The 27,796-nt window shown below is 47.7% G+C and overlaps 1 protein-coding gene across 3 annotated transcripts in view; it reads right to left on the reverse strand.

Annotated features, from left to right (window-relative positions):
- LOC138567068 (polyamine-transporting ATPase 13A3-like) overlaps positions 1-27,796 on the reverse strand; it is a 656,189-nt gene that overhangs the window by 490,783 nt on the left and 137,610 nt on the right. For all 3 annotated transcript variants that reach the window (XM_069644931.1, XM_069644921.1, XM_069644914.1), the window contains one exon: positions 1,172-1,323. In XM_069644931.1, coding sequence (XP_069501032.1) covers positions 1,172-1,323 — 152 coding nt within the window. The remainder of the gene's footprint in view (positions 1-1,171; positions 1,324-27,796) is intronic.

Here is a 27,796-nt window from a genome sequence, read left to right on the forward strand (position 1 = left end):
TGTTGTTCAGCCAGTCCTGGCTTTAGGGATTACACCCTGTTAAAGTGTGGTACTTTATTTATTTTTTACATTTTTTTTAAAGGTCAGATCATATTAAAGCGAGTTATAAAATTCAAAATTACACGAGCTAAATATCAAGACTTCCAGATCACAGGGGGCTTTTGTGTATATGAAAAAAAAGACAATTCGTTATTGGTGGCTTATTGCAATTTACTTCCCGTTCCTTTCAAAATAATACAAATAATTCCTAATCATATTGCTAATCAAAATTCTTTTATTTAGCAATCTCAACTAATCAATTCTGCAAAACTAATTTATGCCTTGGTAAGAAAAAGTAAATGAAAGAAGTAAATGGCTGATGAAGTGAATGTAGAACAGGTAAATATAGAAGATGTTCTTACGGTGAAGTAAAGGGGGATATCGCAGGTAGTTAGCCATCATGAGTTAGTTAGGTATAACTTTGTAAAGCTTTTATTTCCGAAAGCCAGTTCGACACTTGAGAACTCCTGAAAATATTCTATAGGAGAATTAATTTGGTCTTTGTCAAAATCTGAACCCCACAGGTTACGGGCAGGGGAATGGGACCTTCTAGGAACCAACTAGAGCGGCTGGTGTCTTCTGGAGTTGACAGGGGTACAACGCCACAGGTCTGTTGCGTTGAAGCCGATGCAGTTGTCAAGAATGTTGAGAAGGCTTCACGGTCAACAGAAATGAAAGTGAAAGGGAGGTGAAGAATGATCGAGTAGGCAGGGATCCTCTTTGTACAGAACGTGGAGAGTCAGCCATAACTTTGATTGTGATGGTCTCTCTGCTGCATCGTGATCGGAATCCGGACTGGTTTTCCGAAGCAGCACAGCTGTGGTGATTACTGTCATAGATATGAAATACGTCGGAGGACCCAATCCCCTCGAATTTAGTATTTTCTAAATGGATAGATGTGATCATTTATACAGCATGCAACTGGAACATGAATTGCCTCTTAGCTTGGAGTTAGGACTGCTGCCCAAAACAGAGCTGTTGACAAAACTAAAAGTTTTTAAAACCTCTTACCAATTGCCAGGCAGGAATGGAAATTGCTGCTTATCTAGGTTAATAGTCCTGGTACTAAAGTAAAAACAATAAATCACCAATTGCCCTGTACAGACGATCAAAGACTGCCCAAAGCACTTACCGATAGTCCTGTGTGGAGCGAGAAAGTCCGGCGCTGTGATACTTGTGAACGGCAGAGCAGGACACACCTCTCTCAAGTGCCGTGAGCTGTTGGAAGGATTGAGTTTTGGGGTTCCACAGATATTTTACATTATGGTGGATAAAATATCGAGTCTGGAACAGACAAAAACAAAGTTAAAATACAATACCTACAAATCGAAATTTAAAATGGTGTCATGTATTATCAACATGATTCAACAAAGGGAACAATGGTAAAAGCAATCAGCAATTTTTCACCGATTTAAATCTCTAAAAATACCTGAATGCAGCAAGTATATTAAAGTAATAAAACTATTTTGGGAATTTAATTTAATGAACACCTTTTAAGCTGCATTTGATCAGTTTCAATTGATATTCAAGCAGTCAGGAGTTTTGTGATAAATAGATTGTAGGGGGCTAACATGGTGGGGTAGAGCACATGCACATTGCCCTTACAGCCTTAATAGACTATGAACACCTGAAAGGCTGTGAGCAAACAATTAGGTTGTTCAGAGAGGGGGCTCAAACCTAGAGTAAACCAACATTCAAGCAAGATGTCTGTGCTCCCTTGTTCATCACACTCTTTGCCGGCCTAAATTAAACACGGTAACAGTTTTCACACACCACCCCCCCAAAACAATTAGCACCATATTATGCTGAGGTGCCATACCCTATGGTAAATGCCTACCGCCATAGTGCTTTTCTCTATGGCGGTGGGCTGTTAACTAACCAGTATGGTCTGCCGTAGAAGGCATTATTGCCCAATTAATAGGTGATGCAGGAGAAGGGACCAAAATGAAGGAATAAAGGCAGTACTGGAGAGGTATTCACTGCTGGTGAAAAATGGTATCTAACAAATGCAGTTTAGTCCTTTGAGGTAATTAACAGTTTGTAATGGTTATGAAATGTCCCATTTATAAAAATGTCCCAACATCCTTCTGCTGATTATTCACATTTGCTTCTTAGACTTGTGTTAAGAAAGTGTTTGTACAACACTCTGGTGAGGGCTACACAACCACTAACCCTAATCGGAAGAGGGGGCTAACACACCTAGATAAAAAGAGAGCCAAACCTCAAGTAGCATGATTAGTGGTAAGGTTCAGCTCCAAGAAGGGGGTACTGGACTGACGCAAACATACAATTAGTCCCCACACATATCACTAGAAACACACCACACCGATATACTGAAAAATATATACATCGATAATGTTACACAGACAGATCTCCATTAGTTCAAATAAGTGTTCAATACACAGTATTAAAACATTGACACATAAAATCAGTAATCTCTTTGAGGACTCGCTCAACCCTATACTTAAATTTGGGACCATCACAGAGTTGATGGCGGCACTCCACCGTTTTACCAACAATAAAAAAACAACCACACTATAGCCATGCTTCACTCCCGTGGTACTAGTCCTTTATTCTTTAATAGGTGGACACATGGAAAGCAAATCATAGGCACACAATAACACCATAACGTCCCTTTAACAATGTTTTTTGTTGGTTAATTTCATAGGCGTTTAGTAGGGCGGAATGTTGCTTTAGCATAGTGTTTTCTGTGAAGGTGAAAGGTTTGTGATAGATGAACTGAACCATAACGTGCCGTTAACATTTGTGCATGAATCCTTGGCTGCCCTCATGACGAACTTGTTGAAAGGGCAAATTCCCCTGCGTATGTATCCATTTGTGCTACCCCTTCCCTTTGCTAATAGTGTCTGTGTATCTTAGAAATTGAAGGTCTACATGTTAAATGTTGGGGAGTGTGTGTTTTTTCTTTTTCTGTTAACAAAACATGACGAGTCTGTGGCACACAGTACTGTATCAGATGGCTGCAGGGGAGTAATATAGAGGTTTCCTAGGGAGACCGCACCTGGCTGGCGTATGTGCAATCACAATGCACGTTTTTGTAGGAATCCAGTAATGGCTGCATCTTCCAATGCACGTTTAAGTAGTTGTAGGAGCATACGTCTGTTGCACAGCCATTCGCATGCGTAGGACATCCTGTGTGCTGGTAACACCGCCCCTGTTGCCAGGCCTATAGATGCATTTCAAGCAGTCATGGCTACTGCGTGGGTTGCTGTGCAAACCTACCAATGAATGGCTGCAGCACGCCTGGCTCTACGAGGCCCACTGGAAAACAAGGAATAGCAACCTTCAATGTACGGTGGGTGTGTTAAATGTCGCATTAATTTGCTCGATGTGCTGCTCGCCTTTCCATGACCCGTGAAACAGACACACCGTCTCTGCAGTGAGCACTGCGACGGATAGTGTCAAGGGTTCGCCGGCGGATCGTAGAGTTAGAGTAAACATTTAATTGCAGGTGTAAACAGTCTGCAGTGAGTCTGCAAAATGGCAAAGCTGGTGCACTTTGGTCACTCACATGCAAGTGCATCTAAAGAGAAGTAAACAAACAGCACATTCTTCAGAGCGCAAAGAATGTCAGTGGTGGGTAGAAAAGTAGTGTAGCTGCATGGGTCTCGCTGAATACTTCTCTTCCTGCTCCACATAATGAAGTTGCGTTTGACCTTGTCGGAATGTATGCATGTCCGTGAATACTGGTCCTACGGCTAATGGCGTACCATGAAGTATCTGTACATGCGACGAGAACAGAAATCGAAGTAAAAGGCACCAGTGGACAGGGTACTGCCCTTCCAACAGGGCACTAGGATCATTTCATGTACAGCATTCTGCACAGATGCTCCGGCCACCAACAGAAACAGTTGTGTATGGCAGCGGATCCTTAAAACATCCTTGCACAACATAGGCTGCGCTTACCTGGCAAAGGGCATTGTATTGTGCATGTACTGCGATGCGGGACTCTACAAAGGCAAAGTGCTTGGGAAGGGTTGGTTGAGGAGCATGACAATGACCGACGCCTATTTAAGTGAGGGCCACCCAACATTTTCCTCTCTTTGTGCACTTCCCCTATGTTGTCTTTGTAGGTGGTGCCCCTTCCGTACCAGGCCTTGCCTTCTTTTCCTTCTGTGTGGTGTGTTACAAGATCAAAATAAATGGAAAGCAACTGGAAGAGGAAAATAGTTCAATGAAAAAAAGCTGTTTTCAGAGTTGGAAAGGCACAAATAGACGTCTTCACAATGTACCACGCTTTCTCCATTCCCGGACCAAATGAAGAGTAACGCAGCCAGATCTGTGTCTGCATAATGCGAAAAAATTATGCATTAGATCGGAAGCATACACATGACCTGGGCAAGTGCCTCCTTCATTGCAAACAATATGGAAACTTAACATATTGTGCACTTTTCCCTCGACAATGAATAGCAATAATGATGGCATAATCACGCGTGCCACCAAAGTCTCACAAACCAAAAGCAGTCACTGCATTAGAGGTACTTTATACCAGTTCAAATCCACATAGTAGAATCCAAAATGAGCAACCAATGCACAGTGTGTTCCATTCACTTTCAATCAATGTATTCCGAACTCCCCTAAAAACCGTACACTGTGGCTCATGAAGCACACATCCATAACCGCAACTTCTGCATTTGTATCAACAAATACATAGTGTATCACAGTTTGTGTGTAAAATCCACACCCAGAAACCTTATTCAGCAATGCCATAGTGTGCACAGGGCCATTGCTATGGCCGTCATCTGCAAAAGGGCTGGATGTGGCACATACAACCTTGCATCCATCGCGATGTCCGCGGACCTATCGTGCTGTGCGCGCGGGAGCGGGGGTAATAAATGGCAACCAGGGTAGGGTATTTCGTTTGCAATGGTGGCTCTCAAAAGAGCCGTTTTTTTTAAAGGTGCTTCCATAGAAACCATTTTTTCTCCGGTGTTTATAAGTGTTTTTGTTTGTTGTACTTCGCCTTGCATTCTTACAATAGCGTCTTCAGTGCAGCCTGTAGATTGGAAAACAAAATATCATTGCCACTGGGCGACAAAGAAATGCCATTTCCATTGGGAAGGTGCACATATCATAACGATGTTGTCATTTTCACAGGAGTATATCCCAGCAGCACGCAAGAAGTAACACATGCTTCTGTTAAGGTAACTTATGACCTCTGGCTAACTACTTTTATTGGAATAATTATATACTAGACTTGGTGGTATACATGAGAAAAGCACCTTTGGAGTGGGAAAAATGTGCTTCACTGCTTTCATCATGTTTTTGAGTTGACGGTACACACGTGAACAAGCCATGGTACCCAAAAGGAAGGCTCCATAGTGCACGACCACAACATGTACAGTAGCAAAAGTGGCCACTCGTCGACATTCTGCAAGCAAATGGCCAAAACTATGCACCTCTACACCGCACCAAAGCCTCCACTTCCTCCAAATTCAAATTGCAATTAAAGCCTCTTTCCATGGCATACTGGAGTATATCTAGCACAAAGGGATCACCCGCTATGAAAACTGTCACCATCTCTGCCAGCCTCACTACACAGAGTAATGAAACATAATATGGCAGCACTTTCCTGCGACGCACACCCTGACCAGCTGATTGGGTAATTTCCAGTCGCATTTCCATTGACCAGCATGGTGAGAAGCGCAGATTGTAGCACACGCGCTCTCCATGTAACACTCGCAGGTCTGTACAACAGTCCCCTGCGTACACACCACACCCAGAAACATTTTTATGCAATCGCTAAGCCTCCACAGTCCCATTTCCATGGCCACCGTCCTGAAAATCCCAAGATGAGGCTTTCGTGCTGTGTGCGTGCGTGCATGGGGGAAGAAATGTCAAATAGGGTAAGGGCTTTCGGGTGTAGGGGTGGCTCTATAAAGAGCCGTTGTGGGTTTACATTTTTTTTTTATTGTCTACTTCCCCACAAAGAGCTCATTTTCGGTTTCATAGAGTTGTGGGTTTTCTTTTCATCTTCAGATTATTACAGGAAGCTTTTGAGTGCATCTTGGAGATGAGCAAACAAAACCCCATTACCAATGGACGACAACGAAATGCCATTTTATTGGAAGACCTCTGCATTTTCAGAACTAATGAGGTCATGGTTACAGAAAAACATGCCACGAGCGCACATAAAATCAGACCCGCTTCTGTTGATCAGACACCTTCCAGCCTCTGGCTGAGTACAACAGACAATATAAGTGGTGCATACTCTTCTAGCTGGTATGGTGGAGAAAACCACCTGGACAGTGGGAAAAAGCCTCTTCACTGCATTCATCAGCCTCTTGAGTCGATGGAGCAAACAAACAAGACACATAACCCAAATGCAAGCCGCCAAAGTGCATGAAGACAACATGAACAGTAGCAGAACTAGCCAGTTCTCTGCAAAGTGCATGCATATTGGCTAAACTGAGGTCATCAACAGCGCACTGCGTTCACTGCTTCCAAACCGAAAATTGCCATGAAAGTGTCTTTCCTGGGCATACTGCAGATCTATCAGAAAGGCATCACCCAAAGTGAACACGATGTGTTTCTCCATGTCAGCCAGTATCACTACGCACAGTAATTAATACCAGTATTACCGTCCCTTCCTGTGACCCACACCCTCAGTACCTGATTGGATAATCCCCACAGTGCCATTTCCATTGGCCAGCATGGTGAAAAGCACAGAATGTGGCACGTGCGCTTCCCAAAGTACCGTGAGGGCCGCACCCCAGTAAAGCACAAACAGTCATCCTTCCCTTTCCACTTTCCGCTTCCCACCACGCCCTCATTGGGTATTGTTAAGTAGTCATACACGTATCCATTAATGCCATCCAAGACGTCAGTATCCAACACGGTCATTTCTCCACAAGAAGTTATATGTACCGTTACAAATTCAGCCTGCAAGTGTGCTGTTATTGGAAAGCACGTGCAGTAGCAAGTTCAGTGAAACATTGCAGGATTTGTGCATGCACATTCATCCACATGAGCACCCATCACCACAGAAAGGTATGAAGATTTTTTTTTGGCAGTAGGTTTACAACTCTGTTGTAAGTGCCTCTGCGCACGATATCTGCCACTAAGTGTACATTATGTTTTTGAAAAGCCTAGTGGTTCCCCCCCCTCATCTCCTACCATGAAGTGGCACTTCAAGGGCATCTGCTTGCAATGTTTTCATTTACCCATATCATACAGTGCATTAGCGAAACAGTAACTTCTTTCCTTCCGACAATTCTACAAATTATGTTCCCACTAACCCATCTCCTACATAAATTGTAAAAATATGGCACCAAAGCCTCCACTGAATGTGTCTTACCAATCTAAAGGCAGTTCCCAAAAGGTCAGTGTGTGCATGGCTGTGGTTCTTTGTATGCGGCACTATTGCCACAGACTCTTTAAATCTGCCAGCTTCTACTCTCCGCCCTCAGCAACTCATCCATAAGAGGACTGCGTGACTTGCCCTTGGTCTGAAGGCCAGGGATCTCATCTCTACTGGACTAAAATTTCTGCAATAGCTCCCAGTGGCTGCGAGGAATAAAATGAAAATCATGTGTATTATGCACAAGGCCTTCTGGTCCCTGGTACCCAATACCTTCCACTCTCACTTCCTAAAAATCTGCTTGCTCGCACTCTTACCTCATTCCCCCCCCCCTCCTTCTCCCTCAGGATCATTTGCTTCTGCATGCAAGCAGTTGGAGGTAGTTGTCTTTCTTCTGTTGGGGCCTCCCTCTTGAACAGACTCTCTGCCTCCCTGGAACTTGAGGAGAACCATCTTTGGGTCTGAAAGCACCTCAAAACCTTTCCATGTGCTTCTTTTTCCCCTCCTCTCCCCTGCTCACTTCCTGCCCAAAACCGATTGTGCACTTTCCTACCCACCCTCTAATCTGTGCCCCAGGCCACCTCTCTCCCGATAGTTCCACCCCTGCACTGGCTTTCTGCCAACCCCTGCACTTGGAGACGGTTTTCTATAACCCTAAGAGTCCAACCACCACGTGATGTCTACACCTATCCTTGCACTTGCCAGCACTGGCTGTAGTGGCTGTAGTGGCACTTCTTGCTATTTTTTGTTGTTCCCATGTACTCCACTTTGCCCGACCCCTTCCCATTCACTTTGGCACTCTTAATGTCAACTGGCCTAGTGCGATCAATGTCTCTATGTGGCCTCTGTTCCACCTCCCTTTCCTCGTCGCGCCTTCAAATTCTTGTGTGTTGGCGCGGTACAAATGCCACAGCATACCATATCACATCATATCATATGATACACACACTGCATTCATAACAGGATGCCTGCCACATAACTTTTAGACTTCACAGAATGGTCTTTCCTCTGTAATCTATGTACTACAAATGATGGAAAAGTGATCCCTGCTGCATACCTTGTACACTTGCACCATAGCCTCCTACATTTTTCAGTACAAACGTACCTTCTGCCACAGTGTTTGTGTACACACCACAACCAGCAACCGCATTGCACAATGCCTTAACCTCCACAGTGCCAATGCCATAGCTGCAATCCTGAAAAGAGACGGATGTGGCAAGTCTTATCCTCAAAGTGTGGCGGAATTCGCAGAGTTACCGTGCTAGGAACAGGAGGAGGGGTGGGGGAATGTAAAACAGGAGATTGTGTCTTTTGTACTGTCTCTGAAAATACTTTATTTGCTTTTTTTTTTTGTCGTGTGTTATGTACGTGCGTGCATACATTTTCTTTGTGTTTTCTCTTTCACTGACTGCTTCTCCTCCTGACATTTCTATCGACTGAAGGTCAACGATTCTCTTAATTTTCTACAGGATTCTCTGCAACGCTTCGTGCAGAGTGGAAAACAAAACAGCATTGCCAATGGAGGTAAAAAGAATACCATTTCCTTGGAACCAATGGAAATCTTGCTGGTTATTAATGCTTTCATATGTGTAGAACATCCTAGCACTGCAAATAAAGTCACACATGCTTCTGTTTATCCAACACCTCCCGACCTCTGGCTGTGGACAAATCACACCGACATAGTCCCATGCTCTTCTTGGTGTAATTGATGAAAAAATCACCTTGGAAGTGGGAAACATCTGCATCACTGCTGTCATCAACTTCTTTAGGTGAGTTGAGAGTTGAGCAAACGGGAGCCCGACATGTACCCCAAATGTAGTGCTCCAAAATGCACGACCACCACATCAACAGTACCGACAAAGGCCACACATGTGCAAAGGAGATCCATACACCCGAAATCCCACTCAGACTGTGCCACAAAAAGCCTCCACTCCTTCCTACTGAAAGTTAGCAGCAAAGCCTCTTTCCACGGCATGCATGTGCAGATCTTGCACAAAGGTATCACCCACGATTAGCACTCTGCATCTCGCCATCTCTGACAACGTCACTGCATCGAGTTTTGCGTGAAAATGGTACCGCCGCTTTTTGTGAACCACACCACACCCTCCACACCCGATTGGATAATCCCTACAGTTCCATTTGCAAGGCAACATTGTTCAGAATGACAGAATGTACCACATACCTCTTCCCAGCTACAGTGAGGGCCGCACCCCAGAAAAGCAGACAGTCCTGTGTTTCCACTATTACATTTGCAACACTACCTCATTAGGTCATATGAAATACGCAGACAAGCATGTAGCAATCACATGCAAGACCACTGCATTGAACACTATCATTTCTGTACAGGACTCCAGACATACTGTTACACACTCACAGTACACATGTACTTCGTGATACTGACGAGTTCTTCTCATGACAAAATGTGGTAAGACACTTCTTCAAGCAAGTGCCTTGTACAGGGCAACCCACAGCAAATGGAAATATGAAATTGGTCCCCAACGTGCAACTTGTTAACTGACCTACACCGTGTGCTAGTGAACGCATATTACCTCCCGTTGCTTTTTCCACCAAGTGTAAAATGTTCGACAACCACTTTTCAAAGGTCACCATCCTTGGAGAGATGCAGAGTTAACCCTGTATGGTGGCTTTACGTGGTGCTGGGTGTGCCCAAGGCCTACTCTCTTGGGTGTATGGCCAAATGTACCCAAAAGTGAACGCCTTGCCCAGGCCCTGCACTACATATTGCCGCCAGGAATGGGAACATTTGCCATGGCCTCAATCCACAAGTGTACCATACAATGGGTGGTATATAGGGCAACCCATACCAAAGGCAAATGGCGACATGTGACTCCCTATTGTGCAATAATGTACACCATATTGTACTGTATGCATATCAGTGTACTTGTGCTCTTCTACCACGTTTACAATTTCCTGCCCCACCATTCTTTAAATGTTAGCTCCCTCTGAGACATGCATACTTTAAACTGCATGCCTGCATTATGGTGCCGTGGCTACGGTGCAGGCCTAGGCTCTTCGGTGCCTGGCCTACGGCCTTTCACCACGCACCCACCAGTGTAGGTCTTGCCCACACCCAGCAGAAAATAACAGTCATGAAGGTGAACAAGTGGCCAGGTACATACCGTGCAGCCCTACCACTTCTAAACAGCAAGTACTTCACCACTGCACCCAGGTGGATACACTACCGGACGGGTCACTCCATGAGTTCCAAGCATGCAGTAAACACTGTACGATGTGCTACCAATCTCCACACCCATGGAACCAACATTGCATACATTCTGTGGTCACGGATGTCATAGCAAACAAGTTGCCTCACCAGCTACGGTGCTGTATCGTAGACTGCCTGCAGTCCCCACACAAAGTAGTCGCCTGTGGAGGCAGCCGCGAATTGGCGCAATACGCACAGATACTGCAGACACACGACCGTCTACTTCCACCTACTGTAACGCTCACCTGATTCCCGTAGAGGCGCCGGTCTTGACTGGGCGTATACCGTATCTTCAAAGGTGATGTGTAACACACGGCTGGCTCTTTGGGCTGGACCTCTGTGCACTGTATGTCTGACTCGAAGGGTAAGATGTCTGCAGATAGAAAATATGGGATTAATGAACTGAGTTATTGAATGTCTCTTCTTCCCTTTCTCTTCTCCTGTAGAACCCCAAAGGTTAACGCTCTCACCTTAGGTAAGTGAACGCCGTGCTCTCCATCTGCCTCGGGGCAGGGTGCTGTAACCAGTTTCTTCACTGGATAAGGGGAGCAGGCCTCTTGACTTCAGAGGACTGCTGTCCGTCGTTTACTGCACGAACGGTAAGTTTCGAGTAATTCTAATGTCTTTAAAGTCTTTAGTAATGATGTCTCTTGTTTTGCAGGGTTCCGGCGATGGCGGATGACGGGCTGAAGTGAGTTGAAGATGGAGCCCGTGTGATGAATAGAAGCGCCTGGAAGCACGTAAGTAAGCGCTTGTTGCCTGCTTCACGATGCGCTCTAACTGTCTTTTTATTTTGCAGGTACAAGTTCGGAGCGGCTGCAGGGTGCCGGAATACCCACTGGGTTAGATGTGGAAAGGAGTAATGGCACGTGAGTATTAAAGTTCCCCAATGTCTTTAAACGCACCTTGTTTTGTCTTTCAGATGCGGGATGCAGCGCCGAAGGCCTCCGGAGCGTGCGAAGAGTTGGTAAGCTTTTGTCTTTCAGATGCCGGAATGCAGTGCGAAGAGTTGGTAAGCTTTTGTCTTTCAGATGCCGGAATGCAGTGCGAAGACCTCCGGAGCGCACGAAGAGTAGGTAAGCCTTTGTCTTTCAGATGCCGGAATGCAGCGCGAGGCGTTGGTGACAGCCGATGGACCAGGTAAGTGAAGCGCTGTCACTGAAGACCGTAATGCTAACCTGTTCTTTCTTGTCTTTATAGGTGTTGATGAAGACTGGATTCAGGATGGTAAGCCTTTTTCCTTAGGCCCAGGATCAGATGCAGAAGACACGATGAGCGTTCTGCTGCAGAGGATGCAGAATAACGCAAAGCAAGATTCATCCATCGGGTGTGGTTTAAATAGCCTCCTGTAGTGCTTAGGTGTCTCCTTCCACAGCCACGCCTAGGTAAGAAAAGAGTTCCTGCTTTCCAGAAGAGTTCCAGTGTTCTGAACCTAGGGAGTGGCTCCTGCCCCACCCAACAGGAAAAGTAGTTCCAAACAGAAGAGGATCAGAGGCTCAACTGGCAGGCAAGTAAGCAGCATGGTCTGCTGCAGGTAAGTCCACCCAAGCATTATGAGCCCGGCGCTTCCAGCGCTGGGACTGGGCATATTTATGAGCCTGGTGCCACTGGCGCCAGGACTGGGTCCAAAAGGTCCCAATTGGGACTGGTTGGCACTCGGAACCTGGGTTATGGATCTGCTTCCAAGGGAGTTGGGAAAACCCTGACCTTTTGGAAGCAGAGATCATGACACCTACTGACATATCACATGAACTACTTCTCATTCCCCCACCCTCTTCTTCCCACCACCACATGGCGTAAATTATGTTTGTCAGTCCCTTTCGGCGCTGCACTGTCCTCCTATACACCATGGTGGCATTTCCCAAAAACTGATGCACAGCATGCTTCCCTTCAGCCAACCGCAAGCCAACCACCGGCCGAGTCCAATGCTCGCCGACATCACGGGGTACCGGAAGCCAATGAGACTTCGTCCACGGAGCAAACAGGGAAATGGGTCTGCAGAGCGGACCCACATATCACATTTTTTTGAGACGTACATTTCAGTTTTTTGCAACAAAAGTACTGGTCGGATTTCCACCAAACACACAAAAGCACGCTTTCTGACCCAAGCCCCTGCTCCTGCTGAAAATTTGGTGAATATCCGTCCAGCCGTTCTGCCTGTAGCCGTGCGCAAAGTTTTTCCCCATTCAGTCTATGGAGAAAAAAAAACATTTGGGGACCCCCCCCTCTTATAAGTTTGCCCCCATGCATGAAACCTCACCCAACTTGGCGAAAAGATTCAGAGCGGGCCATATACTTTTTTTTGCAAACTTTGGTGAGGATTCCTCGAAGTTATAAGCCACCGAAAAAGTGCTCTTCCTATGAGTTTATCAACTTACCATAAATATATGACAATGCATTACTTACCGTAAAAGCATTTCTGATGATTGTATCTGCTTAGATTCACATGCTGTGCATAGGTCCGACATCCAGTGGTCACTGCGGAGTATTGCATTTTGTTTTTCGTAGTCGAAAAGGGACGTCGACAAGGCGTGTCTGAAATACTATCCCTATGGTGACGTGTGTTGTACCCACAATCCTTCACGCGTCGAGGTCCCTCTGTTTGTATTTTTATGCCCTGAGGGAGCCTTCTAGACGTGAGTGAGTACAGAAAAGAGAGATATAAAAGGAAGTCTATGTTCCTTCCATCCGAGCGGGGAGGAAGGGTGGGCGCATGTGAATCTAAGCAGATACAATCATCAGAAATGCTTTTACGGTAAGTAATGCATTGTCTTCTGATGCTTGTTAATCTGCTTAGAATCACATGCTGTGCATAGACTAGCGAGCAGTACCCGGAATTGGCGGTGGGTTATGAGAAGGAACAGTAGAGAAAAGATGTCTTAATACTGCCTGACCCACCTGGGAGTCAGATCTCGAGTGTGCATCTAGACAGTAGTGTTTTGTAAAGGTGTGCACAGAACTCCAGGTAGCCGCTTTGCAGATGGACTCAAGGGGAACATTTGCAATGAATGCTATGGACGCCCCCGTGCCTCGAGTAGAGTGTGCTCTTGGACTAAAGGGCAGTTCTCTCTTAGCAAGAGTATAGCAGAGAGTGATGCATTGAACAATCCATCTAGAAATAGTGGACTTTGAAACTGCATCCCCTTCTCTTCCTGCTGCCACCGAGACGAAGAACTGATTAGTCTTCCTCAGTGGTCTGGTTCTTTCCATGTAGAACATGACTGCTCTGCGCACATCTAGTGTGTGCAGAGTTTTTTCTCCCAAGTTGGAAGGATTTTGAAAGAACGTTGGCAGTTCTATAGACTGGTTTACGTGGAATTTCGATATGAACTTCGGAGCAAACCTTGGGTGCGTGCGTAGAACCACCTTATCTCTGTGAACTGTAACAAAGGGGTCTAGAACAGAAAGAGCCTGTAGTTCACTTACCCTCCTGATGGAGGTGATCGCTATTAAAAAAGCAGTCTTAAGAGTGAGGTCTTTAAGAGATGCTTTGTGCATGGGTTCGAAAGGTGAGCCCATGAGTCTGGTAAGTACCACGTTAAGGTCCCATCCGGGAGCTGGGTCAGCTATCGGGGGGTGTATTCTCTTTATTCCCTCCATGAAGGCCTTTATAACAGGGATCTTCCACCACGACACCTTGAGTTGGGAAATGGTGTATGCAGAAAGTGCCGCTAGGTGGACTTTAATGGAATTGAACACTAGACCTGAATCCAATAAGTGGGTCAGGTATAGAACAATATGTGTGGGAGAGCAGTCAATTGGGTTGATGCATTTCCCTCTGCACCAGATGACAAATCTCTTCCACTTGCTAGAGTAGCAGTGGCGAGTGTTAGGTTTTCTGGCTTCCCCGAGAATGTCCATACATCTCTGCGGGAGCAGTAGATGTCCGAATTCTATGATCTCAGGAGCCAAGCTGCTAAATTCATGTTCTGGGGGCATGGATGCAGAGTCCTGCCCTTGTCTTGTGACAGCATGTTGTACGGGCAGGGGAGTTTCACTGGGGGAGATAGAGACATCTCCATCAAGTGAGCGAACCATGGCTGTCGGGCCCACATAGGGGCCACCAATATCATGGTTACTTGTTCCTGGTGCATCTTGTGCACCACCTTGTTGAGAAGGGGAGTCGGGGGGAAAAGCGTAAACAAATTTCCCTGACCATTGCATCGACAGACCGTTCCCCTTGGATTGGTTCTGAGGGTACCTGGAGGCGTAACTTAGGCATTGTGAGTTCTCCAGGGTTGCGAATAGGTCTATTTCTGGGAATCCCCATTGTGTGAAGACGTCGAAGACGATGTCTTCGTGCAGTCGCCATTCGTACTCTTCAGGCAGGGGGAAATCTCTGCTGAGTTTGTCTGCCAGCAGATTGAGTTCCCCTGGTACATGTTCTGACAGTAGGAACATGTTTTGTTTGAGAGCCCACTTCCATATATTCTGGGCCAGTTTGGACAGTCCTGGAGAGTGGGTGCCCCCCTGCTTGTTGATGTAGTACATGGCTGTGGTGCTGTCTGTAAGGACCAACACAGTTTTGCCTTGTAGGTGTTCCTGGAAGGCTTTTAGCGCCTTGAACACAGCTAGTAGCTCCAGTAGATTTATGTGTTTGGATGCTACGTTCGGAGTCCACACTCCGTGAGCAGTCTGATGGGATAGGTGAGCCCCCCCATCCTGTTAGGGATGCGTCCGTGGTTAGAGTGGCTTGCGCCGCGGGTGTGGCAATGGGTTTCCCTTTTTCCAGGTTTTCCTTTGTCCACCATCGTAGCGAGAGAACCAAGGCCTGCGAGACCACCACTGGATCTTCCCATAATCCGCTGGCCTGACACCACTGGCTGTTGAGCCACTCTTGCATAGGGCGCATGTGCAGGCGCGCGTGAGGTACCAAATAAATACACGACGCCATCATGCCTAGCAAGCGCATTGCTTTGCGTACCGTCACCTCTCGACCGGTCACATATTGAGGGATCTGAAACAGCATGTTTTGGACCCTCTCGTTGGAGGGGAAGACGAGGCCGTCCTTTGTTTGAATTAGAGCCCCTAGGAATTGTTTGACTTGGCTGGGGTCTAAGCTGGACTTCTTTTCGTTGATGGAGAAGCCCAACTGGAATAAAAGGTCTACCGTCTTTTGGGTATTGGAGAAGCATGTTTCGTAAGAATCCCCTGTTATGAGCCAGTCGTCGAGGTAAGGGTAAACTGGGATGGACAACCTGCGCAGGTGGGCCGCTGCCACTGCCAGTACTTTCGTGAATACCCTTGGTGCTGATGCTATGCCGAAGGGTAGCACTCTAAACTGGTAGTGTTTGCCCTCTATCACGAACCTGAGGTATCTTCTGTGTGCTGGCAACATTAAAATATGAAAGTATGCATCTTTCATGTCCAATGTTGTCATGTAATCTCCCTGATTTAGCAGTGGGATCACTTCCTGTAAGGTCACCATACGAAACTTCTGGGGTTTGATAAACTTGTTCGCTGGGCGCAGATCTAATACAGGGCGCATGGTTAGATCCTTTTTGGGTACAAGGAAGTACACTGAATAAATACCTTCCGTTACCTGAGATAGAGGTACGACCTCTATGGCTCCTTTTTCCAGCAGCTGTTGTACTTCTTGGAGAAGGATAGCAAGGTGTTCCGGTGTCATGCGTCGTCCCCTCGGGGGTCTGTATGTTGGGGAACTGTTGAATTCGATGCAGTATCCGTGGGCTACGGTGGAAAGTACCCAGCGGTCTGACGTTATTCCCTCCCATGCTGGAAGAAAGGATGTTATCCGGCCCCCGACCGGTGTTGCATGGGAGGGGACACGAATGTTCGCGTCACTTGGTGTTGTTGGGGGTTTGGGAGCCTCTGGGGGCAGACCCCCGACCTCTCCCTTTGCCCCTGCGCTGGCCTCTTTGGCTGTACTGCCCACTATTGGCCTGGTAACTGGTGGCAGGGTACTGTTGCTGCTGACTCTGCTGTTGGCGTTATCAACGAAAAAAGCGTTTGTTGCCATAGCCGCGTCTGGTAGTGGGCTTAGAGATCTGGTCAAGAGTTTTGATAGTATCGAACTCTTTTTTAGCCATTTCCAGAGCCTCATCCACCGCTTTCCCGAAGAGGTTAGAGTCTTCAACAGGTTTATTTATTAAAGACGCCTGCCGTCTCCGGTTTGAACCCTGAGTTGCGCAGCCATACATGGCGTTTTAGGAGTATTCCCTGAACCAGGGAACGTCCCGCTGTCTCAGCAGCATCCAGAGAGTTCTTTACAATACTCTGGTTGACCTGGGTTCCTTCGCCAATAGTAGATAGCAGGCGAGTACGTAGTGGGTCCGGCGCTTCTTCGGCATCCTTGCGCAGTTTGGCCCACTGCGCGTCCGCGTAGCTAGCTAGCAAAGAATTGTTGTTCGCAATTCTTGCCGAAAAGGCAGCCGAGGATGTGACTCTTTTAGCAAGGGCATATAACCTCTTGCCCTCCTTGTCAGGTGGTGCCTCACTGGTGGACAGCGGCACCCCTGCCCTCTTCCTTGTATTCGTTACTACAAGGGAATCCGGAATAGAATGTCCCCTGATGTACAGCGGGTCTGAGGGCGCAGGAGTGAAAAGTTTTTCAATCCTTGGATTAACTCCTCTGATTAGTGCGGGTGTGGATAGCGAAGGGATGATTCTTCTCTTCACTGAAGCGAGGAGGGGAATGGTCTGGCTGACTGGGGGTTTCTCCTTAATTACTCTTTCTACAAAGTCTATTTCCGGAGAGATCTACCCAGTGTCCAGTTCGAAATGTGCTGCTGCTCTGCGCAACAGGGCATTGAATGTGGGCTGATCGTCAATGGGAGACGTGTTTCTAACTGGTGAATTGTCAGGAGGATTTAGGTTCAGGACATCAGTGTCCGAATATACTGATGGGGACTGCCAGGGATGAGAAGGTCCTTCTTCTGGATTTTCTCCGAAGCCTTCTCCTACCATATCTGGGCTGTCTTCCAGACCTTCCTCTTGGTTCTGTCCCTCTTCATTGTCCACAAAATCATCCTCCTCTTCTAAGTATTCCTCACCCGTGAGGTCATACACATTATGGAAGTCTAAGGCTGTGTCCTGCCTCGGGTATTTGGCCCTGGGGTCCTCCTGAGGCCCTTCTCTTGTTCTCTTGGGAGTGGGAGGGTTCTGGGTGTTCATAAACCTCTCCATTCTCTCCATGCAGAGATGGAGCCTTTCCATGGTTTCATGGGGTACCCCTGAGCGGTCTAGCGGGGGAAAAGTAGTGTTATCTTGCTGAAAACGGCTCAACCTCTCCCACAACGTCGCGGAAAGTGTCCCGTCGCCCTCCGAAAAGCCTTCCGGTGTGTGCTGGGGGTCCCCCCCGACTGAAGGGGGTAGTCCCTGTTTTTCTGCACGCTTTTTTGGCGTGTCTTTCGACCTTTGCGTAGCGCTCGACGTGTCCTTCGGCGTACGCTTCTGAGTGTCGGCTACGACGATCCTCGCCAAGCTCTCTGTGACTCGTTTGTCAGCGGAGGGCTGTGGTTTCGACGTTACGGGTGTCGAACGTTCTACGGCGGCGTGCGCTCTCTGCTGGTGCGCGCCGGCCGATGGTTTGGGGGCGGCGCCCTTATTTGCCGAAAGCCCAGTCGCTGGTCGCGGCTGCGAGAGGGGCTTCGAACCCGAACGGTCCGAGGAGGCCGCCGGTGTAACCTGCGTCTCCTTGGGCGCTGATGCTTTCTTCGTCTTCGACGAAGAAGAGCTATGGGTTGTGTGTTTATGTGTTGTATCGTGTGCGTCAGTGTCGCCGGGGTGTTCATCCCCATAAGCAGGGCGTGAGCCGAGCCCGTCGGGGCCGGGGACAGACGACGAAGAGCGCGAGCGCTCCTTAGAGGGGTGTACGACTTCCGTAGCGGAGGTCGTGTTATCACGTTCCTCGTCACTGTCGGTGGTCGCAGCGGCGGGTGAAGACCCGGCCTTCGACATAGCGTAGGCCACCCACCTCTTGACCCTACGGTCTTTTAGAGTCTTTGGCTTTAGAAGCCGACAAGCCGAGCAACCCTCCTCTTTGTGATCGAGGGGCAAGCAGCGGTTACACCGTGAATGCTTGTCCTTCCAAGTAAACTTGCCCTTACAAAGTGGGCAAAACCTAAAGGGTGTCCTCTCCATAGCCGAGGCAATAAACCGTGATAACTACCCCAAGGGAAAGGAAGGGGAAAAGGAAAGGCATTCTCAGAAAAAGAATCAGAGATGTCCCACGACCCAACTCTCCCTACTGTATTTGGCCTGCGAGGCCAGGCCACGTGTTCGGCAACGCCGAAGGATCTCCTCCGCTCGTCCCCTCCGTCGAAGATCTTGCTCGGCGGAGACAGCTTCACAACTGCGTCGAGGGAGGGATCGATATATTAATCTTTAACAGGAAAAAACGACCAAAGGTCGAGGAGATGGAATCTGCAATGTCTCTCGAGGAGATCCGCGTAAAGGCGACCAGTAGCTGGGCGGAAAAAAACAATCGGAGGGACCTCGACGCGTGAAGGATTGTGGGTACAACACACGTCACTATAGGGATAGTATTTCAGACACGCCTTGTCGACGTCCCTTTTCGACTACGAAAAACAAAATGCAATACTCCGCAGTGACCACTGGATGTCGGACCTATGCACAGCATGTGATTCTAAGCAGATTAACAAGCATCAGAAATATAATTATGTCAACAGAGGGGACTTCCCCACAGCACTAAGATCAATAAACTTGAGTTGCTGACCAGCCTCCAAGCTTGGGTAGAAGCGAGGGCGGTTGGAGAGAAGACCCCAGGGGACGGGCTAGGCCCCATGTACCCAAACGGACAAGACCTTCCAGAGAGAGCAAATGACAAGGACGACCGCATGAGCAGGGTTTCTCGCCAATCATCCCGCCGGGGGGCAAGTGTGGTTTCTCAACACGAGAGTGTCAGTGAGGACAGGGGCTAGTGCGGCATCCTCCAGGTCCCAGGCCTCAGCACAGTCTCCAAGGGACCCAGTAATTGTTCTGGCTGTTAATGAGGTAAAGGCTAGGAAGCTCCTGTTCAAGGAGAAGAGACTAGCGCTAGAGGAACAGAAACAGCGGGACAAGGTTGCTATTGAGCGTGACATGGCCACCATAGAGCTGCGCATGCAGGTGCTTGGAGAAGAAAGAGGCCAACAGATCCACCTCTAGCGAAGGCAGCAGTAGTGGCTCAAACCAGAGTGCGTCGGATAAGCCCCGATGGCACATCCCCAAAGACTTACCACAGGTTTATGAAGTGGGGAAGGATATTTGAGTGGTTTGAAGTGCTCGAGCTGGCATTCCAGATGCAGGAGGTGGAAGAGGTACTGTGGGGGGCAGCCCTGATGAGTCACTTACCGACACCAGGGACTGATGCAATTCTTCAGTTAACTCCTGAGGAAAGGCCCATTTATGAGAGCATGAAGGCAGCCCCCCTGAGGAAGATTTTCAAAATCCCAGAACAGTATCTAAAAAGCTTCAGAGACCCTGGGAAGAAAAGTGGGCAGATATTTGAACCATTCACACACTTGTCGCTGTAATATCTGAGCAGGTGGGTGTCTGGTAACAACGTTGACACATTTAAAGGGATGTACAATTTGATTGCGTGTGAACAAGTGTTGAAAAATAGTGAGGTTGACCTACACCAGCATCTAGTGGACAAGATCCTAGGGAGCTTGCAAAGGCTGCCGACAGGTTTGGGAGTACTCGAGTCCAGAAAAAGACTCAGGCGAGCACACCGAAACCACAAGTGGAATCGGCGGACACAAAAGTAAACAAGGATGAGAAGGACATAGGTCCTTTCATGTGTAAGGAGCAGGGCCATAGGAAAGGGGATCCTGCTTGCAAGGGCTTACCCAAGCCATAATTCATGTTGGACCATCATTAGTGTGGGCCTCTCACAGGTGGATTTCCCACTAGGCCACAACGGTACCGGATCTCCAGAATAGACCCCAGTTCCCAATAATACTCAACTCGATCTAGAGCACGTATACATCAATGGACACAAGACTCCTGCGGTTCGAGACACTGTGGCTAGCGTCACCTGGCAATGGGTACAACTATGCATTAATGGGCCTGAGTTGTGCATAAGTGGATTTGATGGCAAGAGTAAGTGCCCCTTGGCGATGGAGTTCATCTGGCGATGCGCAACGACCCAGTGCCGTGTAGCAGTGAAAGACTGCATCCCTGTCCCAGGTCTGTTGGTTAATGATCTCCCTGATCCCGAAATAGTTGTTGCGGCTACACATCGAGTGGCAAAGAGAACGCCAGATTGACTGCTCTGAAAGCCTTAGGGCCTGGAGTGCTTCCAGGGTGCTTGTTGGAAGGTCCGGCGTGACCAGTAACCCCTACTCCAGTTCCACAGACTACTGTGTCGCCTACTCCTGCGGGAGAGGGGCTAGTAGCCAAGGAGAACCCTACTTTGGTAGAAGGGTACCCTGTGACTTCAGAGTTGCCTGGCGCAGCAGAGGAACCGGAGGTGGAGGACCAGGTGGGTGCAGATCTGAAGGGTCTGCCCAAGCTGGATGAGTTTGCATCAGATGGCGGCCCAGATCAGGCGGACTTCAACACAGCCCAGAAAGAGTGTCCCACGCTGGCGGGTCTGCGGAAGCAGGCGGAGGAGCAGGCCAAGGGCAAGTGACTGTTCAAAGTGTACTATGAGGATGGAATCATGTAAAGTGAGCCAAAGGATTCTGCCGTCGAGGACACCAGAAGGATGGTGGTTCCCCAATGCCACAGAAAGTTCCTTTTGAATTTGGCGCACCGAATTCCTTTAGCGAGTCACTTGGGAGTGACTAAGACATCAGGCCGGTTGTCAGTGCACTTTTACTTGCCGCAGTTCGGAGTAAAAGTTAAGGAATTGTCCGGTCCTGCCAGACTTGTCAAACCTCTGGCAAGTCGGGTGGCGCCACAAAGGTCCCTTAAATCCACTAGCCGTGGTTTAGCAGCCTTTCAAGAGAATAGGCATGGATATTGTGGGTCCTTTGGATCCTGAATCCAGCTCAGGGAACCGAAATATCTTGGTGGTTGTGGACCCCACCATGAGATACCCCAAGGCTGTCCCTCCGAGGAGCATCAAAGCCCCTGTGGTTGCTAAGGCTCCGATTGGGATATTCTCCTGTGTTGGATTCCCCAAGGAAGTAGTTTGACAGGGGATCAAACTTCATATCAGCATATATGAAGGCTATGTGGGAAGAGTGTGGAGTCGCCTACCGGTTCTCTACCTCCTTTCACCCACAAACCAATCGGCTTGTTGAGCAGTTCAGCAAGACACTGAAAGCCCGATAGGTGGCTTGGAAGAGCACCAGAGGAGAAAATGGGATTTCACCTGCCATTCCTTCTGTTCGCCTACAGGGAGGGGCACAGAACAGAGCAGGGTTTAGCCACTTTGAGCTTCTGTTTGGACACCCTGTACGAGGTCCCCTCAGTCTAGTGAAGGAGGGATGGGAAAGCAAAACCTCATCCCCGTCACAAGGTGTGGTGGATTATGTACTTGGCTTTTGGTCTAGAATGGCAAAGTACATGGAACAGTCAACAAAAAATCTAAAGGCCAGTCAGGAGCTGATCAAGTACTGGCACGACCAAAAGGCCACAGTGACCGTCTATTTTCCAGGCCAGTGGGTGTCAATTATGGAGCCTGTCAAACCCAGTGCCCTTCAGGACCACTTTCTGTGTGATGGAAAAGGTCATTGAGGTGAATTATCTCATTGATGTGAAAGGACCTAAACAGATGTGCAGGGTCCTTTCAAACCCGCGAGGGTGGCACTTGTTCCCCCAACAGCAGAAGATTAATGTACGAAATGAGGGCATGGGGCGCTAACTCGTTCCACAAGTTTTGGAGCTGTCCCGGGATGGCACGGTTCTTGCAGGAGGTTGCTGCAGCATTGAATGATATGGCGGGAATACCTCCTACACTCGGTCCTCTCAAATACCTACTGGACGACTTTGGAAAAGTGTCCATTGCAAAACGTAAATGGTTTTATGAATGCTGTATAGTGGCAGAGATATGTAATGCTGCTTAAATGCAAATCAGAAACAGAAACCCTCATGTAAGGAATGGCTTAGAGAATTGACATATGTAAACGAAAGAAGAGGGATACGCAAAGAATGTAATTGGGACATGGCGACCTAGAGATATCTACGGCCCGTTCCGTGAATATCTAGAATCCTCCGAGGAATGGATAAAGTAATAATGCAATTGTAATGTTACCATGCAAAGAAAACCAACATAGTATGTATCAATATTGTGTGATGTATAGGGGTCGTGGAGCCCTAGTGCAATCTGTTTGTCTGCTTAAACAAAGGATTTTAAATGTGATATATATATATATATATATATATATATATATAGGATACATTACTCACCGTAATCGTATTTCTGATGCTTGTATCTGCTTAGATTCACATGCTGTGCATAGGCCGACATCTAGTGGAAGCTGCGGAGTATTACAGTTTGTTTTTCGAAAGTCGAAAATGGGCGTCGACACAGGCGTGCCAGTAATACTATCCCTAGTGTGACGTCCACTGTACCCAAGATCCCTCACGCGTCTGGGATCCTCAGATTGTATTTTTTCTGACATGAGGAAGCATGAGGAGTAGCGTGAGTACAGATAATCCAAGCAGATAGACAGAAAGGTAAGACTACAAGTAATCATGCGCCTTCTCTCGGAGGGGAGGAAGGGTGGGTCGCATGTGAATCTAAGCAGATACAAGCATCAGAAATACGATTACGGTGAGTAATGTATCCCTTCTGAGGCTTGTGGAATCTGCTTAGATCACATGCTGTGCATAGATTAGCAAGCAGTACCCGAAGAAGGAGGTGGGATGTGAAAAGGGTCATGCGCAAACAGGTGTCTTAGAACCGCTTGTCCCACTTGTGTATCTGTCTTGGAATGAGTGTCAATGCAGTAATGCTGAGTAAAAGTGTGAATAGAGCTCCAAGTAGCTGCTTTGCAAATGGTGTCGAGGGGAACATTTGCAATGAAAGCCAGAGTGGCACCAATGCCTCTAGTAGAATGGGCCCTTGGCGTAAAAGGCAGAGTTTTTCCAGAAAGAGAGTAACACAGCTGTATACAGTTGATAATCCACTTCGAGATCGCGCCTTTAGAGACGCAATCCCCCTCTCTGCCTGTAGCTACGGAGACAAACAGTTGATCTGTTTTTCTTAGCGGTCTGGTTTTATTTACATAGTAGAGGACCGCCCTACGCACATCAAGGGTGTGTAGTTTCACCTCAGCCGAGCTTTGCGGGTTCTGGAAGAAAGCCGGAAGCTCGATGGACTGGTTTACATGGAATTTAGATATAAATTTAGGTGAAAACCTAGGGTGTGTGCGTAAAACCAGTTTGTCTTTGTGGATAATAAAGAAAGGATCCTGCACTGACAGAGCCTGAATTTCACTGACCCTTCTTATGGAGGTAATGGCTACTAAGAAGGCCGTTTTATAAGTCAGGTGTTTGAGACTACTTTTATGCATGGGTTCGAAAGGGGGGCCCATGAGTTTAGCTAGCACCACATTGAGGTCCCATCCTGGCGGTGGGTTCGAAATAGGAGGGTGAAGTCTCTTTACTCCTTCCATGAAGGCTTTAACTACTGGTACTTTCCACCACGATACTTTGTTATGGGATGTGGTGTAAGCCGAGAGGGCTGCCAGGTGTACTTTCAGAGAGTTAAAAACCAAACCTGCGTCCAGCAGGTGGAGCATGTATGTTACCACGTTGGAAGGAGTGCAATCAACTGGGTTGATTTGTTTATTCTGGCACCAAATAACGAATCTCTTCCACTTGTCAAAGTAACAGTGCCTTGTGTTTGGTTTCCTGGATTCTTTTAGGATGTCCATACACCTCTGTGGTAAATTGAGATGCCCAAACTCTATGACCTCAGGAGCCATGCTGCCAGGTTCATTGAGTTGGGTTCCTGGTGCACTGTTTGACCTTGTTGCTGGGACAGTAGGTTGTACCAGGCTGGGAGTTTGATGGGCTCGCACAGCGCCATCCTGCGTAGGTGTGGAAACCATGGTTGTCTCGCCCACATGGGAGCAACTAGGATGAGCGTCATCGATTCCTTGTTCATCTTGTACACCACCTTCCTGATGAGAGGAGTTGGTGGAAAAGCGTACGCAAACATCCCTGACCAGTTCATCCACAAGGCGTTTCCTTGGGAGTCTGGCTGGGGGAACCTGGATGCAAATCCTGGGCATTGTTCGTTTTCGCTTGTGGCGAATAGGTCTATAGTGGGGAAACCCCACTGAGAGAAGAGATCTTCTACGATCTCTCTGTGAAGGTTTTTAACAGGTTTCTCCCCTAAAGAAGAATTATTAATTCCGGCACAAGTCAAAAACCCCCTGAAGAATGTCCTACATTATTGTATCTGAAGGACAGAAACTTGTACAAGTCGGGTTGTTTACATTACACCAATAGGAAATAGGCCATCAATTGTGTGGCATAGGAATCAGAGTGTATGATCCTAAAGAAATGATTATAACATTTTTCACTTATGGTGTTCTTACTTGTGTGGTTTTAACATATGATATATGTTTTATGTACTATGATCATTTTTATGATTGTTTTTATGAAATAGATTAGATTTAAATAAAGTATTTTGGATAATTGACTCCACCGTTGATGGGGGAAGAGTGTTAAGCAACACCGGTTGAAATACTGGACTTTCTTTTTGTATATATAAAAAAAAGTGTATGCTCACAGAGCAAGAAGTCTATCCCTAGCTGTGACTCTGAACCATTCTGATAATAGAAGCATCTGTAGTTACCACTGCTTGTACTTCGGGATCGTAAAAGGGTTTTCCCCTTGCGAGATTCTCTTTTGTCCACCAGTGTAAGCTCTGTACGAGTGTTGGCGAAACGACCACTAGATCGTCCCACTGACCACTTGCCTGAGACCACTGTTTCGCCAACCATTCCTGCATGGGACGCATGCGCAGACGCGCGTGGGGGACCAGGTAAATGCATGACGCCATCATGCCCAGTAACCGCATTGCTTTGCGTACCGTTATTTGTTGACCTGACTGATAATGTGGAATTTGCAGTAGTATATTCCGAATTCTCTCTTCCGAGGGGAAGGTCAACCCTTTCTGAGTATCTAGGATTGCTCCTAGGAACTGTTTTGAGGTGCTTGGCACCAGACTTGACTTCTTCTCGTTGATAGAGAAGCCTAATTCGTGGAGGAGGTCGATAGTCCTCTGAATGTTTGACCTGCAAATTTTTGGGGTTTCCCCCGTTATGAGCCAGTCGTCCAGATAAGGGTACACTGGGATTGCCTCCCTGCGTAGGTGTGCAGCTGCCACCGCCAGTACCTTGGTGAATACCCTTGGTGCTGAAGCTATCCCGAAGGGCAGTACCTTGAATTGGTAGTGGCGACTGTCCACTTTGAAGCGCAAGTATTTCTTGTGCGCTGGGAGCATGGAAATATGAAAATAAGCATCTTTCATATCCAAGGTTGCCATGTAGTCCCCCTTTTTTAGGAGGGGTATTACCTCTTGTAGCGTGGTCATACGGAATTTTTGGGGCTCGACATACTTGTTGGCAGGCCGTAGGTCCAATACTGGGCGCATTGTCAAATCTTTCTTTGGCACAAGGAAGTAAGTTGAATAGATACCCTTGTTTACCTGGTGTCCTGGGACGAGTTCTATCGCGTCCTTTTCTAGCAGAATGGCGATCTCCTCGAGAAGGATCTTCTGATGTTCTAAGGAGTGTATTCTTTGTCGTGGAGGGTGGTTCCGGGGACGCTGCAGTAATTCTATACAATATCCTGTGGACACTGTTGACAGCACCCATCTGTCTGAGGTGATCCCTTCCCAAGCCTGGGTGAAGTTGGAAATGCGTCCCCCTACTGGGGTTGCGTGAGAAGGGACCCTGAACTGAGCGTCACTGCTTTGGCGGAGGCGTGCCACCTCCCTTGTTGGGGCTGCCTCTGCCTCTTCCACGACCTCTCTTGTTACCCTTGCTGTAACTTTGGGTAGACTGCTGGTTGTTGTTCCATTGTGTACCCTGTCCTTGGGCATAGTTGCCTCTTTGTGAATTTTGGCCGCGTGGGCGACGAAAATTACTGTTCCCCCTCTGGTTCGGGGGTTTGTTGGTAAGCTGGCCCAGGGATTTGAGAGTCTCGTACTCGTCCTTGGCATTCTTAAGTGCGTCTTTGACCGCTTTCCCAAACAATAGATCTGGTTCCACCGGCTTGTCTATTAATGAAGCCTGTGTTTCTGTTTTGAACCCCGACTGCCGTAACCACGCATGTCTTTTGATAACAGTACCTTCTGCTATCAATCTTCCTGCGTTGTCTGCAGCGTTGAAAGTTGCTTTTAAGATGCAACCAGACACGGCTCTCCCCTCTGCCGAGATCCGAGCCAACTGGCCCTTTAACGGTTCAGGAGCAGAGGCTATGAGCGCCGCGACCTCTTCCCATTGATGGCAGTTGTAACTTGCCAACAGGGTGGTGGAGTTTGCAATCCTTGCTTGGTAGGCGGACGTTGAGGCTACCTTCCTGCCAAACCCGTACAGTCTTTTGCACTCCTTGTCGGGAGGAGCTTCTGACGACGATAAGGGTGTCCCAGCCCTCTTCCGAGTGTTGGTAACCACTAGGGAGTCTGGTTTAAGATGACCTCTTATATAAAGAGGGTCAGACTGGGCTGCCCGAAAAGGTTTTTCAACTCTGGGGTTGACGGCTCTGGTGAGGTTAGGATTCACCAGGGATGGATCTATTCTCCGTTGGATGGATTTAAGGATAGGGATGGTCTGAGCGACCGGCCTCCTCTCTCCCACCAACTCTTCTGCGAAGTCCCTTTCCTCCTGTACACCGTGGGTGTCGATGTGAAAATGTTCTGCTGCGCGAGCAAGAACTTCATTAAGGAGGGGTTGGTTATCAACTGGCGAGTCGGTAACTGGGGCTTCGCTCTCTACCGGGGAATCTACTCTGTAAATTTCCTGCTCATCTTCTACCTCCTCCAGGTCCTCATCCTCCGCATAGTATTCAGACCCGGTTCGTTCCTCCATAATCGTAAACTCCTGGTCCCCTTCAGGGAAAGGTTTTCCATGGTATCTGGAGTGTGGAGTAGAGTATGGAGTAGAGTAAGGCTGCACCTCGAAGGGGTCAGGTCTTTCGACCCGGGCCTTTTTACTTAGGGGGATAGGATCAGAGGAGCCTGAGGGTGTGGCCCCTTGAGGGTCATACGAAAGGAAATGTTCTGGGTTTTTGTCATAAAAATCAGCTAAGGAAGACATCCTTGACATGACCCTGTCTAT

The sequence above is a fragment of the Ambystoma mexicanum genome, chromosome 1p, assembly GCF_040938575.1.
Source record: "Ambystoma mexicanum isolate Mex_15411 chromosome 1p, UKY_AmexF1_1, whole genome shotgun sequence".
Lineage (NCBI taxonomy): Eukaryota > Metazoa > Chordata > Amphibia > Caudata > Ambystomatidae > Ambystoma > Ambystoma mexicanum.